Genomic DNA, 14,685 nt, shown 5'->3' on the forward strand with positions numbered 1-14,685 from the left:
GTGACCTTTTGAAGGCATAGCTAGTAGTTTTCCATCTCTCCCAGTGCGCCACGGCCTACAGTGCTGTACCTGTATCCGCATCATCAGGTGTCTATTGATGTGCTCCAGCTTCTTCTGCCTGTTCTCCAGCTCTTTGGCCCCCTGTTGCTCCCGCTGTAGCTTCCTGATGTAATCCACCGACGCCTTGAGAATGGTGCCTTTGTTCCAACGCATATCCCTGAGGACCAGAGAGGGGCACGGCAGGCCAGCAAGATTCTATCAGCCTGAACTGGTAGCATTCTGGAGTCAACTGACAACGTTCTCATTCACAACATTCTCAAGGGTATGGATGTACTGGGAATAGACTGAGGGACTGATCTATGATTATCATCCGGTCTAGACTAGGGTCAATGAACTGTCTGAGCCATGATATATATCTGATAGAAAGACTTCAAATCGACGTCAACATTTAGGCAACTTACGGATCACTTGATTTTGGAATCATGGTTCCCAGTTCTTTGATCCGGTCATTGATGTTAAACCTCCGTCTTCTCTCAACTACAGGAAATAGGGGCAAGAAGAGAACAAATGAGAAACAATGAATCATGATACATTTTATAATGAACAGCTAATGTCACAGCATTAAATGTTATGGAATGTGATATTACAGATTATATCTAAATAACCCACATTGCATTTAAACATTAAAAAAACTTTATTTAACTAGGCAAGTCATATTACTAGATAGCTGAGAATGATAGTTTAACAAAACTCACTCAAATTATGGTTATCCTTCTTCTGTCTTTCCTTTGCCATTGCCCTGACCTCTGCTTCTGAAACAGAGCAGTTAGCGTTAATGATTCATCAAAACAAATGGCAAAACATTGATGTTGACACACAACAAAACAGTTATGCCAGAAATATTTTAGTTAGTCGGGAAGAAAATAAATTAAACTGTGCTGAGCACACTAAAGGCTTAGCAAAGTGCACCAGTGTAACCTAACTCAAATGAGTTAGCTAAGGTAAATATGAATACGCAGACGTACCTACAGGATACCCTTCAGGCCTCTGATAGTTGTCAAACTTGCCAAATGATTCTGACTTGTCCATGTGCATAACGGCCGGAGATTGGGAAACTATTTGGCACATAAAATGTTCAATGCATTTCTCCTTGTTTTGAATGACAAAATACCCAAGTTTACAATAATCAAAAACAATAGTAATGCAAAGCACATGCACAGAAAAGTTTCTGACCCTTTTAGCATATTTCTCAATCACAACGGGCCTGTAGAATCATTTGTAACATCATGTATGAATCTGGATGTTTCTCATGCCATGGGGTTTTGCTCACCTGAGTATTCCCTTTTGATGTTGGGCAAGATGGCGGGGCAGGAGTTGATGGCCAGTCCTGGAGGGGGCATGCCCTGGTTACCATACAGATCCAAGAGGTTAGTGTTGACAGTGATCTGATTGGACAAGATAACCATAGAAATGATTAACATTAGTATGTCAAATAAACCAGGCACAGGTGGTGCTTAAACATGTGTAGGTAACCCTTATTACACCATGATCTGTAAACACTGCTGTCTTTGTGGACCCATCTACTGTGAAAAGGCTATCTGGGTTTTCTATGAGCAGGTACGCAGACAGTAAATGAAGACAATCATACCGTATTGGCCATCTGAAGCCGCGGGTCCATTAATCCAAGGATATCATCGTTATAACTAGATTCCAGACTAATTATGTCATCAATGACATCATCCATCTAGAATAAAAAAACTACGTTAAATTCAAGATTAAACATTTTCTAACAGAGACAGTCATGTAATTAGCGGTTAACACCTTACACTTGTAGGAATTGGCCTGTATGGATAGGGCTAAATTGAAATGGTTCTTACATAAGAAATATGGAAAGCATATGCATAAACATGATAGCAATTAAAATGGTACAGTTTGGAGGTTATAGGAAACGAAAGGTGTGGACACAACAGTTCACCACAAGACTGAATCCAAAACATTACACTGTTGGTTTAATGTGCATTTTACATTTACTGTACTTTTCGCCGCATTTGTTGAACATAAAATCTGAAAATTCTCTAGATGAAATCAGTAACATTTTATGAATATTCTTGGACAATTTGGGGTAGGTGCAACATAAGACAAAAAAAATACAAGGGTTTGAGTGAGAGGTCTAACTGGTGTTTCCAAGTGGCCAAACACCTCTCCAAAGTGTGCACTGTTTCAAAGTAATTTCAATGCATTTCAATGACTCAAAGAAGAGTCTTCAACTATAAGGTGCTTTTTAGAGCTCTGAGGAACTAGAGTGAGCACACTTGTACTTGTTTTGTTGGAACACAGCCCTGCATTCCCACTTTTACACAATTACTGTTGTTGTTTACGCGATCCAAAAACGGTCCATTATAAATCGCAATCTGGGTCAGGTGGGCATAATTTAAAAACGTATTCTATTGTCAACATGACTAGCTAAATTATAAAATACGATCTTACAGTGTTAGGCTTTAACAAGGCGATTCAGAGATGCAGATGGTAATTTTGGTGTGAATAGAATGAGGTCATGAGTGCATTCAGATGAGTGGTCCACGGCAAATCTTCTTCACAATACAACAGGCGCATTCTGTTCATGCCATGTCATCTTGTAATTGTACATCACACATAGTGATCATGAGGCCTCCTGGGTGGCACAGTGGTCCAGGGCACTGCATCGCAGCGCTAGCTGTGCCACCAGAGACTCTGGGTTCGAGCCCAGGCTCTGTCGCAGCCGGCCGCGTCCGGGAGGTCCGTGGGGCGATGCACAATTGGCCTAGCGTCGTCCGGGTTAGGGAGGGTTTGGCCGGTAGGGATATCCCTGTCTCATCGCGCACCAGCGACTCCTGTGGCGGGCCGGGCGCAGTGCGCGCTAACCAGGTCGCCAGGTGCACGGTGTTTCCTCCGACACATTGGTGCAACTGGCTTCCGGGTTGGATGCGCGCTGTGTTAAGAAGCAGTGTGGCTTGGTTGGGTTGTGTTTCGGGGACGCATGGCTTTCAACCTTCGTCTCTCCCGAGCCTGTACGGGAGTTGTAGCGATGAGACAAGATAGTAACTCCTAACAATTAAATAAATAAAAACCATAGTGATCATAAACTTTGACACTCCTCCGTCTCATCTTTCATAATATGCAGTCCTCGTAATTTACAGCATTTCCCTCACTCAGACAACAAAATCATTCTAAATTAGCGGGAGGGATGGTGGCAACTTCTTGTCATGTGCTGTGCTCAAGTTCAGAACGGCTGCCATAAAGAGCTGTGAAGCCATTTATAGCATGTTACTGTACAGCCACAGCATTCCAATTTAGGTGCTTATCAGTGTCCAAATATATATAGGTACGAGTCTAAAGGGCTACTCAACAGACAATCACATTTACTTCTCAATGAATATTCATGGTGTTACTACATTCATGGTGTTACAACCATTCATTAGTTGAATACACATTGCTATGAAGCAGAATTCATGGAAAATTGGCAGAGATCATGGAGTGAAAAGCTCACAGAATTTACACACACTGCATTGTAGCTTGGTGTCTATGGCCATGTTGCAGCCAGGTCTGTGAGAGAAAGAAGCTTTACCTCTTTCTCGCAGTTGATGTTGAGGGTGAGTAAGGCCATGGGGCTGTTGGGGGCACTGTTGCCCAGCCCCGGAGGCATGCCCCCGTGGTCAGCGGGCTGGTTAGGGCAGGGCAGGGAGCCAATCTTGCCCAGGTAGCGCTTCACCTGCTGCTGCTGGGCCTGCTGGATGTGGTACTTGGTGGGGTTCTCCAGGTGAGTTTGCACCTGGAAGAGGGAGAGAGTGAAGAGAGGAGAGGGAGAGATGTAAGTGTGAGAGTCAGAATCCTTAAACTCTGATACGATGGGTTAATGATAGTGGGTTGATGATCGTGGGTTATGTTTCAGTTGTGCCGTGTAGTCAATAAAGGAGCCTTCAAGCATTATATCTCACTGATTAATAATAAACAGTCTTGAATACATTTTCCCATACAGAGATAATAACGATCATAAAGAAATTGCATAGTAAAAGAATAAAGAAGCAGAGCAATTAGTTCAAATAAAAGGAGTCGAGTGACAGTATCTTCTCCTTTGACAAAGGCAGTGGACCTGGGTTACTGAATAAAATATGAAAATAAAATAAAATGTCAGCTCAACTAGTGATACTGTAGTTGACTTGACCAGGGGAAGTCAACTATGGGTTGAAGTGTTATAAAGTATCTCTATGAAGATCCCTTTATTGATCAACAAAATAGTGATCAGATTTGTACTTTTATTCATGTTTTTGCTGTACAATTTGGATCTGCGTCATTGCATCCTCTCTATTGCTTAGTAAAAGATCCCTTGTCATAAATACATGAATAACATTTCACACCACTCTTTCCTTTTAAACCCTAGAACTTAAAAGCCACACAAATGGACAGAAGGGACTTCTCAAGTGCTTATAATACAACCTGTCCCAAAAGACAGATTACAATAAGTATATTATTGCACCTACCTGATAATTATGGTATTCAAGCATCTCCAACATATTGCACAATTGATATTCCAACTCCAAATTAGATGCTTAAAACCTCTCTATTTATATTCCCTTTGACAATGCAGCAGGACCAGAGACTGTGCCTGTGATGCTCCACCTTCGATACTGATAGTATGAGGAGGAACACGTTCAGCTCAGCTTATAAAAGGTGGAGAAAAAGTCATTAGCTACACGTTAACACATCTGAGTAAGATACAATGAACCTTTTTAAGTTTGTGTTGTTTTATGTAAATTATTAATGCATGCCTTTATGTTGCTTGTTTGACGTCAGAATGGGAGTGTTACAAAGAGGATCTTTCTACAGCCAGGCCACCCTGTCTACTGACACTTGCCCTGGGCCAGATAACTCATCTCTTTTTTAAACACCATGCATGGCTACTGGTCGGTTCTTCTGTCATCTCTTTGGATGGTCAAATAATCGTTCACTGAAGCTAAAACGTTTCATGGAAACTACAGGCTAAAACAGAATAAAATACAAATACAAATATTTGTATGAAAATAAAGCTAAAAGGAAGGTCTACTTCATTAATCCGTTACGCACAGGAGCCTGACGTTCTATTAACTGTACTAACATGATAAGATGTCACAGTTTCTTAACATGAGCCTACAGCAATCTGTAACAATCTCTCTAACATCAAGTTGCTACCAAAGGATATCCTTCGACAGTTCACTCAATACATTCAAGGGATCGTCACCTGCGGGATCGTCTGAGACCAGCCATCTGGACAGCTGATGAAACTGTGGGTTTGTACAACTGAAGAATTTTTGCACAAATTGTCAGAAACTGTCTCAGGGAAGCTCATCTGTGTGCTTGTCGTCCTCACCAGAGTCTTGACCTGACTACAGGTCAGCGTTGTAACCGACTTCAGTGGGCAAATGCTCACCTTCAATGGCTACTGGCACACTGGAGAAGTGGATGGATGAATTCTGGTTTCAACTATACCGTGCAGAAGGCAGACAGCATGTATGGTGTCGTGTGGGCGAGTGGTTTGCGGATTTCAATGTTGTGAACAGAGTGCCCCATGGTGGCGGTGGGGTTATGGTATGGGCAGGCATAAGCTACTGACAACGAACACAACAGCTTTTTATCATGGAAATTTTAATGCACAGAAAATCAGAGACTAGAGGCCCATTGTCACGTCATTCATCCACCGCCATCACCTAATGTTTCAACATGATAATGCTCTGCCCCATGTCGCAAGGATCTGTACACAATTCCTAGAAGCTGAAAATGTCCCAGTTCTTCCTTGGCCTGCATATTTAACAGACGTCACCAGTTGAGGCTGTTTGGGATGCTCTGGATCGACGTGAACGACAGCATGTTCCAGTTCCCACCAATATCCAGCAACTTTTGAAATTGTTTTTATTGAACCTTTATTTAACTAGGCAAGTCTGTTAAGAACAAATTTTTATTTAAAATGACGGCCTACCAAAAGGCCTCCTGCAGGGATGGGGGCCTGGGATTAAAGAAATATAAAAATAAATACAATATAAATACAGGACAAAATACATATCACAACAAGAGAGACACAACACAACATAAAGAGAGACCTAATACAACAACATAACAGCAAAACATGACAACACAGCATGGTAGCAACACAACGTGTCACGTCCTGACCTTAGTTGCTTTTTTAGGTCTCTATTTTAATTTGGTAAGGGCGTGAGTTGGGGTGGGCATTCTATGTTTTTGTTCTATGTTTTGTATTTCTGCTTTTGGCCTGGTATGGTTCCCAATCAGAGGCAGCTGTCAATCGTTGTCTCGGATTGAGAACCATACTTAGGTAGCCTGTGTTCCCACTATGATTTGTGGGTAGTTGTTTTCTGTTGTGTGTCTGCACCAGCCAGAACTGCTTCGGTTGTTCTCTTTGTTATTTTTGTTATTGCTGTATTCATTAAATAAATATGGACACATACCACGCTGCACCTCGGTCCTCTCCTTCTTCCACCAAGGACAGCCGTTACAACATGGTAGCAGCACAAAAACATGGTACAAACATTATTGGGCAAAGTCAACAACACAAAGGTCAAGAAGGTAGAGACAACAATACACCATACAAAGCAGCCACAACTGTCAGTAAGAGTGTCCATGATTGAGTCTTTAAGATAAAACTGTTCAGTTTGAGTGTCTGTTGCAGCTCGTTCCAGTCGCTAGCTGCAGCGAACTGAAAAGAGGAGCGACCCAGGGATGTGTGTGCTTTGGGGACCTTTAACAGAATGTGACTGGTGATTTGTTTAACACTTTTTTGGTTGCTACATGATTCCATGTGTTATTTCATAGTTTTGATGTCTTCACTATTATTCTACAATGTAGAAAATAGTAAAAATAAAGAAAAACCCTTGAATCCGTTGGCGTGTCCAAACCTTTGACTGGTACTGTTTGACTGGTATGTACAAGTGTGTATTATACACATGTGAATTGGAAATGTGTTTTTGGCATATCCCAACTTTCCCTGAGACACCCTCGGAGACTGGGGTCACGGCCAGTGTCTGACAATATCAACGGCGATCCTGGAACAATTATGGTAAAGTGCCTTGCTCAAGGGAACATCGACCAATTGTTCACCTTGTCGGAGATTCGAACTAGCGACTGTTCAATTATTGGGCCAACGCTCTAACCGCTAGGCTACTTGCTAAGTGTGTATGTATATGTGTTTGTGCACTTATGTGTTTTAATGTTTTAATGAATTTGTGCAGTTCACTAGCATTGAGATTCTCTTTGAAAGTGCCACTCACACATCATCTTGGATCATAACCTCATGCTGAACAATCTGATAACAAGGTCATTTAGAGTCTCTTTACTTCATCACATGCGGTTCAACACTCCTATTTTTTTTATTTTTTATTTATTTCACCTTTATTTAACCAGGTAGGCTAGTTGAGAACAAGTTCTCATTTGCAACTGCGACCTGGCCAAGATAAAGCATAGCAGTGTGAACAGACAACACAGAGTTACACATGGAGTAAACAATTAACAAGTCAATAACACAGTAGAAAAAAAAATGGGCAGTCTATATACAATGTGTGCAAAAGGCATGAGGAGGTAGGCGAATAATACAATTTTGCAGATTAACACTGGGGTGATAAATGATCAGATGGTCATGTACAGGTAGAGATATTGGTGTGCAAAAGAGCAGAAAAGTAAATAAATAAATAAAAAAAACAGTATAAAAACAGTATGGGAATGAGGTAGGTGAAAATGGGTGGGCTATTTACCAATAGACTATGTACAGCTGCAGCGATCGGTTAGCTGCTCGGATAGCTGATGTTTGAAGTTGGTGAGGGAGATAAAAGTCTCCAACTTCAGCGATTTTTGCAGTTCGTTCCAGTCACAGGCAGCAGAGTACTGGAACGAAAGGCGGCCAAATGAGGTGTTGGCTTTAGGGATGATCAGTGAGATACACCTGCTGGAGCGTGTGCTACGGATGGGTGTTGCCATCGTGACCAGTGAACTGAGATAAGGCGGAGCTTTAGCTAGCATGGACTTGTAGATGACCTGGAGCCAGTGGGTCTGGCGACGAATATGTAGCGAGGGCCAGCCGACTAGAGCATACAAGTCGCAGTGGTGGGTGGTATAAGGTGCTTTGGTGACAAAACGGATGGCACTATGATAGACTGCATCCAGTTTGCTGAGTAGAGTGTTGGAAGCCATTTTGTAGATGACATCGCCGAAATCGAGGATCGGTAGGATAGTCAGTTTTACTAGGGTAAGCTTGGCGGCGTGAGTGAAGGAGGCTTTGTTGCGGAATAGAAAGCCGACTCTTGATTTGATTTTCGATTGGAGATGTTTGATGTGAGTCTGGAAGGAGAGTTTGCAGTCTAGCCAGACACCTAGGTACTTATAGATGTCCACATATTCAAGGTCGGAACCATCCAGGGTGGTGATGCTAGTCGGGCATGCGGGTGCAGGCAGCGATCGGTTGAAAAGCATGCATTTGGTTTTACTCGCGTTTAAGAGCAGTTGGAGGCCACGGAAGGAGTGATGTATGGCATTGAAGCTCGTTTGGAGGTTAGATAGCACAGTGTCCAATGACGGGCCGAAAGTATATAGAATGGTGTCGTCTGCGTAGAGGTGGATCAGGGAATCGCCCGCAGCAAGAGCAACATCATTGATATATACAGAGAAAAGAGTCGGCCCGAGAATTGAACCCTGTGGCACCCCCATAGAGACTGCCAGAGGACCGGACAGCATGCCCTCCGATTTGACACACTGAACTCTGTCTGCAAAGTAATTGGTGAACCAGGCAAGGCAGTCATCCGAGAAACCGAGGCTATTGAGTCTGCCGATAAGAATATGGTGATTGACAGAGTCGAAAGCCTTGGCGAGGTCGATGAAGACGGCTGCACAGTACTGTCTTTTATCGATGGCGGTTATGATATCGTTTAGTACCTTGAGCGTGGCTGAGGTGCACCCGTGACCGGCTCGGAAACCAGATTGCACAGCGGAGAAGGTACGGTGGGATTCGAGATGGTCAGTGACCTGTTTGTTGACTTGGCTTTCGAAGACCTTAGATAGGCAGGGCAGGATGGATATAGGTCTATAGCAGTTTGGGTCCAGGGTGTCTCCCCCTTTGAAGAGGGGGATGACTGCGGCAGCTTTCAATCCTTGGGGATCTCAGACGATATGAAAGAGAGGTTGAACAGGCTGGTAATAGGGGTTGCGACAATGGCGGCAGATAGTTTCAGAAATAGAGGGTCCAGATTGTCAAGCCCAGCTGATTTGTACGGGTCTAGGTTTTGCAGCTCTTTCAGAACATCTGCTATCTGGATTTGGGTAAAGGAGAACCTGGAGAGGCTTGGGCGAGGAGCTGCGGGGGCGGAGCTGTTGGCCGAGGTTGGAGTAGCCAGGCGGAAGGCATGGCCAGCCGTTGAGAAGTGCTTATTGAAGCTTTCGATAATCGTGGATTTATCGGTGGAGACCGTGTTACCTAGCCTCAGTGCAGTGGGCAGCTGGGAGGAGGTGCTCTTGTTCTCCATGGACTTCACAGTGTCCCAGAACTTTTGGAGTTGGAGCTACAGGATGCAAACTTCTGCCTGAAGAAGCTGGCCTTAGCTTTCCTGACTGACTGCGTGTATTGGTTCCTGACTTCCCTGAACAGTTGCATATCACGGGGGCTATTCGATGCTATTGCAGTCCGCTACAGGATGTTTTTGTGCTGGTCGAGGGCAGTCAGGTCTGGAGTGAACCAAGGGCTGTATCTGTTCTTGGTTCTGCATTTTTGAACGGAGCATGCTTATCTAAAATGGTGAGGAAGTTACTTTTAAAGAATGACCAGACATCCTCAACTGACGGGATGAGGTCAATGTCCTTCCAGGATACCCGGGCCAGGTCGATTAGATAGGCCTGCTCACAGAAGTGTTTTAGGGAGCGTTTGACAGTGATGAGGGGTGGTCGTTTGACTGCGGCTCCGTGGCGGATACAGGCAATGAGGCAGTGATCGCTGAGATCCTGGTTGAAGACAGCGGAGGTGTATTTGGAGGGCCAGTTGGTCAGGATGACGTCTATGAGGGTGCCCTTGTTTACAGAGTTAGGGTTGTACCTGGTGGGTTCCTTGATGATTTGAGTGAGATTGAGGGCATCTAGCTTACATTGTAGGACTGCCGGGTGTTAAGCATATCCCAGTTTAGGTCACCTAACAGAACAAACTCTGAAGCTAGATGGGGGCGATCAATTCACAAATGGTGTCCAGGGCACAGCTGGGAGCTGAGGGTGGCCGGTAGCAGGCGGCAACAGTGAGAGACTTATTTCTGGAGAGGGTAATTTTCAAAATTAGTAGTTCGAACTGTTTGGGTATGGACCTGGAAAGTATGACATTACTTTGCAGGCTATCTCTGCAGTAGACTGCAACTCCGCCCCCTTTGGTAGTTCTATCTTGACGGAAGATGTTATAGTTGGGTATGGAAATCTCTGAATTTTGGTGGCCTTCCTGAGCCAGGATTCAGACACGGCAAGGACATCAGGGTTAGCAGAGTGTGCTAAAGCAGTGAGTAAAACAAACTTAGGGAGGAGGCTTCTGATGTTGACATGCATAAAACCAAGGCTTTTTCGATCACAGAAGTCAACAAATGAGGGTGCCTGGGGACATGCAGGGCCTGGGTTTACCTCCACATCACCCGCGGAACAGAGAAGGAGTAGTATGAGGGTGCGGCTAAAGGCTATCAAAACTGGTCGCCTAGAGCGTTGGGGGCAGAGGATAAGAGGAGCAGGTTTCTGGGCATGGTAGAATATATTCAGGGCATAATGCGCAGACAGGGGTATGGTGGGGTGCGGGTACAGCGGAGGTAAGCTCAGGCACTGGGTGATGATGAGACAGGTTGTATCTCTGGACATGCTGGTTGTAATGGGTGAGGTCACCGCATGTGTGGGAGGTGGGACAAAGGAGGTAACAGGGGTATGCAGAGTGGGTCTAGGGGCTCCATTGTGAACTAAAACAATTATAACTAACCTGAACAACAGTATACAAGGCATATTGACATCTGAGAGAGACATACAGCGAGGCATACAGTAATCACAGGTGTTGAATTTGGAAAGCTAGCTAAAAACAGTAGGCGAGGCTAATCCGCTAGCACAACAAACAGCAGGTAAAATGGCGTTGACTTAGGCAACGGGGCCGACAGGTAAGACAAACAAGCAGAAAGGAGTACCGTGATTAATGGACAGTCCAGCGTGCGTCAGCTATGTAGCCAAGAGATCAGTGTCCAGGGGGCAGCGGTGGATGGGCAGGGGGGCTGGGCTGGCGAGTGTTATCCAGGTTTTTTTTTTTTTTTAAACTAACAATGACTAACTAGCTTGTAGCTAGTTAGCTGGTTAGAGTCTGGAGGTTCTTGAGTGTGTCATAAAAATAAAAATAAGAGTAAAAGTAATAGCGATTCCGTATCACATTGGGTGAGGCAGGTTTCCGGAAGGTATAAACAAATTAAAAATCAAAAAGAGATAGAAAGTAAATGGGGTCAGAGAGTGATTGGGACGCGGTGGTTCAGACGGTTAGCAGGCCTGTGCTAACAAGCTAACAGTTCGTAGGCCCGAGCTAGACAAGGTAGCAGTTAGTGGACCGGAGCTTGACAAGCTAGCCGTTAGCAGGCCGAATTAGCAAGCAGGGAGATAGCGAGGGCTAGAGAGTTAACCTTTGGGGGACGTCGCGATGGGGTGAGTATGTTTATTTATTCCTCTTCATGCGGTGAGCTGGAGATACAGCGATTCAGAAAGCTCGCGGGCCTTGGCCAGCAGATGGATCTTTGGCGATGTCGCAGCGGAAAAGCCTGTTGAAACCCCCTCGGACGATTATGTCGGCGGACCAGTCGTGATGGATCGGCGGGGCTCCGTGTCGGCAGTAGAGGGTCAGTAGAGGGTCCAGGCCAATTGGCAAATTAGGTATTTTTGGACCTCTTCGGCTAGTCGGGAGATGGGCTTAGCTCGAGGCTAGCTCCAGGCTAACTGGTGCTTGCTCTGGGACAGAGACGTTAGCCAGGAGTAGCCACTCGGATTGCAGCTAGCTATTTACGATGATCCGGTATAAAGGTTCAGAGCTTGCGGTAGGAATCTGGAGATGTGGTAGAGAAAAAGCAGTCTGATATGCTTTGGGTAGATGTCGCGCTGGTGTCCTAGTTAGCGTTGAAGACCGCTAGCAGTGGCTAGCTAGTAGCTAGTTAGCGGCTAGCTTCTGATGAGGGTTCCGATTCTAAAGTATAGAAAAAGCAGATCCGTACCACATTGGGTGATGCGGGTTGCAGGAGAGTATATTCAGCCTGTAGTTGGAAAGTGAGATTAAAATATGTACGAAATATATACAGAAAAAAAAAAGAGGAAAAAACTATATTTACACTATACAGGACGGGACAAGACAAAACACACGTCCGACTGCTACGCCATCTTGGAGTGTTAACCAGTTAATACGTCAACAGAACTGTGTTTAAAACACTGAGATTAGATAATGTACATTAAGATGATTATACTATTACACTATTACTGTACTAGTATGACTACTACATGCATGTACTTACTACATCTCATGGTAATATCATTCTACAAGGTAGTGAGTGACCAGGCAAATGTTATTGCAAATCTGACATGAAGTTACACTATGAATACAATACATTTTCTACATTTCAGAGTTTCTTCATAGACTGCATCCAGTTTGCTGAGTAGAGTGTTGGAAGCCATTTTGTAGATGACATCGCCGAAATCGAGGATCGGTAGGATAGTCAGTTTTACTAGGGTAAGCTTGGCGGCGTGAGTGAAGGAGGCTTTGTTGCGGAATAGAAAGCCGACTCTTGATTTGATTTTCGATTGGAGATGTTTGATGTGAGTCTGGAAGGAGAGTTTGCAGTCTAGCCAGACACCTAGGTACTTATAGATGTCCACATATTCAAGGTCGGAACCATCCAGGGTGGTGATGCTAGTCGGGCATGCGGGTGCAGGCAGCGATCGGTTGAAAAGCATGCATTTGGTTTTACTCGCGTTTAAGAGCAGTTGGAGGCCACGGAAGGAGTGATGTATGGCATTGAAGCTCGTTTGGAGGTTAGATAGCACAGTGTCCAATGACGGGCCGAAAGTATATAGAATGGTGTCGTCTGCGTAGAGGTGGATCAGGGAATCTCCCGCAGCAAGAGCAACATCATTGATATATACAGAGAAAAGAGTCGGCCCGAGAATTGAACCCTGTGGCACCCCATAGAGACTGCCAGAGGACCGGACAGCATGCCCTCCGATTTGACACACTGAACTCTGTCTGCAAAGTAATTGGTGAACCAGGCAAGGCAGTCATCCGAGAAACCGAGGCTATTGAGTCTGCCGATAAGAATATGGTGATTGACAGAGTCGAAAGCCTTGGCGAGGTCGATGAAGACGGCTGCACAGTACTGTCTTTTATCGATGGCGGTTATGATATCGTTTAGTACCTTGAGCGTGGCTGAGGTGCACCCGTGACCGGCTCGGAAACCAGATTGCACAGCGGAGAAGGTACGGTGGGATTCGAGATGGTCAGTGACCTGTTTGTTGACTTGGCTTTCGAAGACCTTAGATAGGCAGGGCAGGATGGATATAGGTCTATAGCAGTTTGGGTCCAGGGTGTCTCCCCCTTTCGGTTTCTCGGATGACTGCCTTGCCTGGTTCACCAATTACTTTGCAGACAGAGTTCAGTGTGTCAAATCGGAGGGCATGCTGTCCGGTCCTCTGGCAGTCTCTATGGGGGTGCCACAGGGTTCAATTCTCGGGCCGACTCTTTTCTCTGTATATATCAATGATGTTGCTCTTGCTGCGGGCGATTCCCTGATCCACCTCTACGCAGACGACACCATTCTATATACTTTCGCCCCTTCATAAAAATAAAAATAAGAGTAAAAGTAATAGCGATTCCGTATCACATTGGGTGAGGCAGGTTTCCGGAAGGTATAAACAAGTGAGTGAGTGACCAGGCAAATGTTATTGCAAATCTGACATGAAGTTACACTATGAATACAATACATTTTCTACATTTCAGAGTTTCTTCATAATACGGCAATCTTTCTGACATCGTTCCCACTGCAGTCCTACATCTGTTCCCACCAGGGAATACCAATTCATACTCCAAGCCAACCTCCCTCAGTATTTTCTTGACCTGGTCAAATTCCTTCTGCTAATGTTGAATATCTCCACAGTGGGGGGGAGGGGGTGTAAATACCGCTTTTGTCATGATGAATTGCATTGTGTTGATATAGCAACATCTATTTACCAGGGTGCAATTGAGACAATGGAACAAGGCCAGCAATGAATATACATAATTTTCTTACACACACACACACACACACACACACACACACACACACACACACATACACATACACATACACACATACATACATACATACATACATACATACATACATACATACATACATACATATTGATTGGCATTGAAATAATAATGTAGATTATAACACTCCCAAAAATAGTAAACCAAGAAGCAGGTAACAAAAATCTGCACTATTTCTACATTACCTAAAACATGTATTAGTATTGGCCGGAATGGCAGAATGCAGGCGTGATAAAAATGGATTTCACTCTTGATACAGATTGAACATTAAGCCTCCGGTAACTGAACTTGAAATCACACCATAAGCTATTTGAAATCACACTGTGGTCTTTGCC

The 14,685-nt window shown here is 44.4% G+C and overlaps 1 protein-coding gene across 2 annotated transcripts in view; it reads right to left on the bottom strand.

Moving 5' to 3' along the window:
* Positions 1–14,685, bottom strand: part of LOC115102330 (microphthalmia-associated transcription factor-like) — a 56,292-nt gene that overhangs the window by 3,537 nt on the left and 38,070 nt on the right. The window contains exons 3-9 of one of the 2 annotated variants that reach the window (XM_029622174.2): positions 3,605–3,808; positions 1,649–1,744; positions 1,331–1,445; positions 1,026–1,115; positions 756–809; positions 462–537; positions 70–217 (exon numbers count right to left, since the gene is read on the bottom strand). In XM_029622174.2, coding sequence (XP_029478034.1) covers positions 70–217; positions 462–537; positions 756–809; positions 1,026–1,115; positions 1,331–1,445; positions 1,649–1,744; positions 3,605–3,808 — 783 coding nt within the window. Of the gene's footprint in view, positions 1–69; positions 218–461; positions 538–755; positions 813–1,025; positions 1,116–1,330; positions 1,446–1,648; positions 1,745–3,604; positions 3,809–14,685 lie in introns of both variants that reach the window. The other variant, XM_029622172.2, reaches the window with a different exon arrangement.

Source organism: Oncorhynchus nerka, linkage group LG20 (genome assembly GCF_034236695.1).
Source record: "Oncorhynchus nerka isolate Pitt River linkage group LG20, Oner_Uvic_2.0, whole genome shotgun sequence".
NCBI lineage: Eukaryota > Metazoa > Chordata > Actinopteri > Salmoniformes > Salmonidae > Oncorhynchus > Oncorhynchus nerka.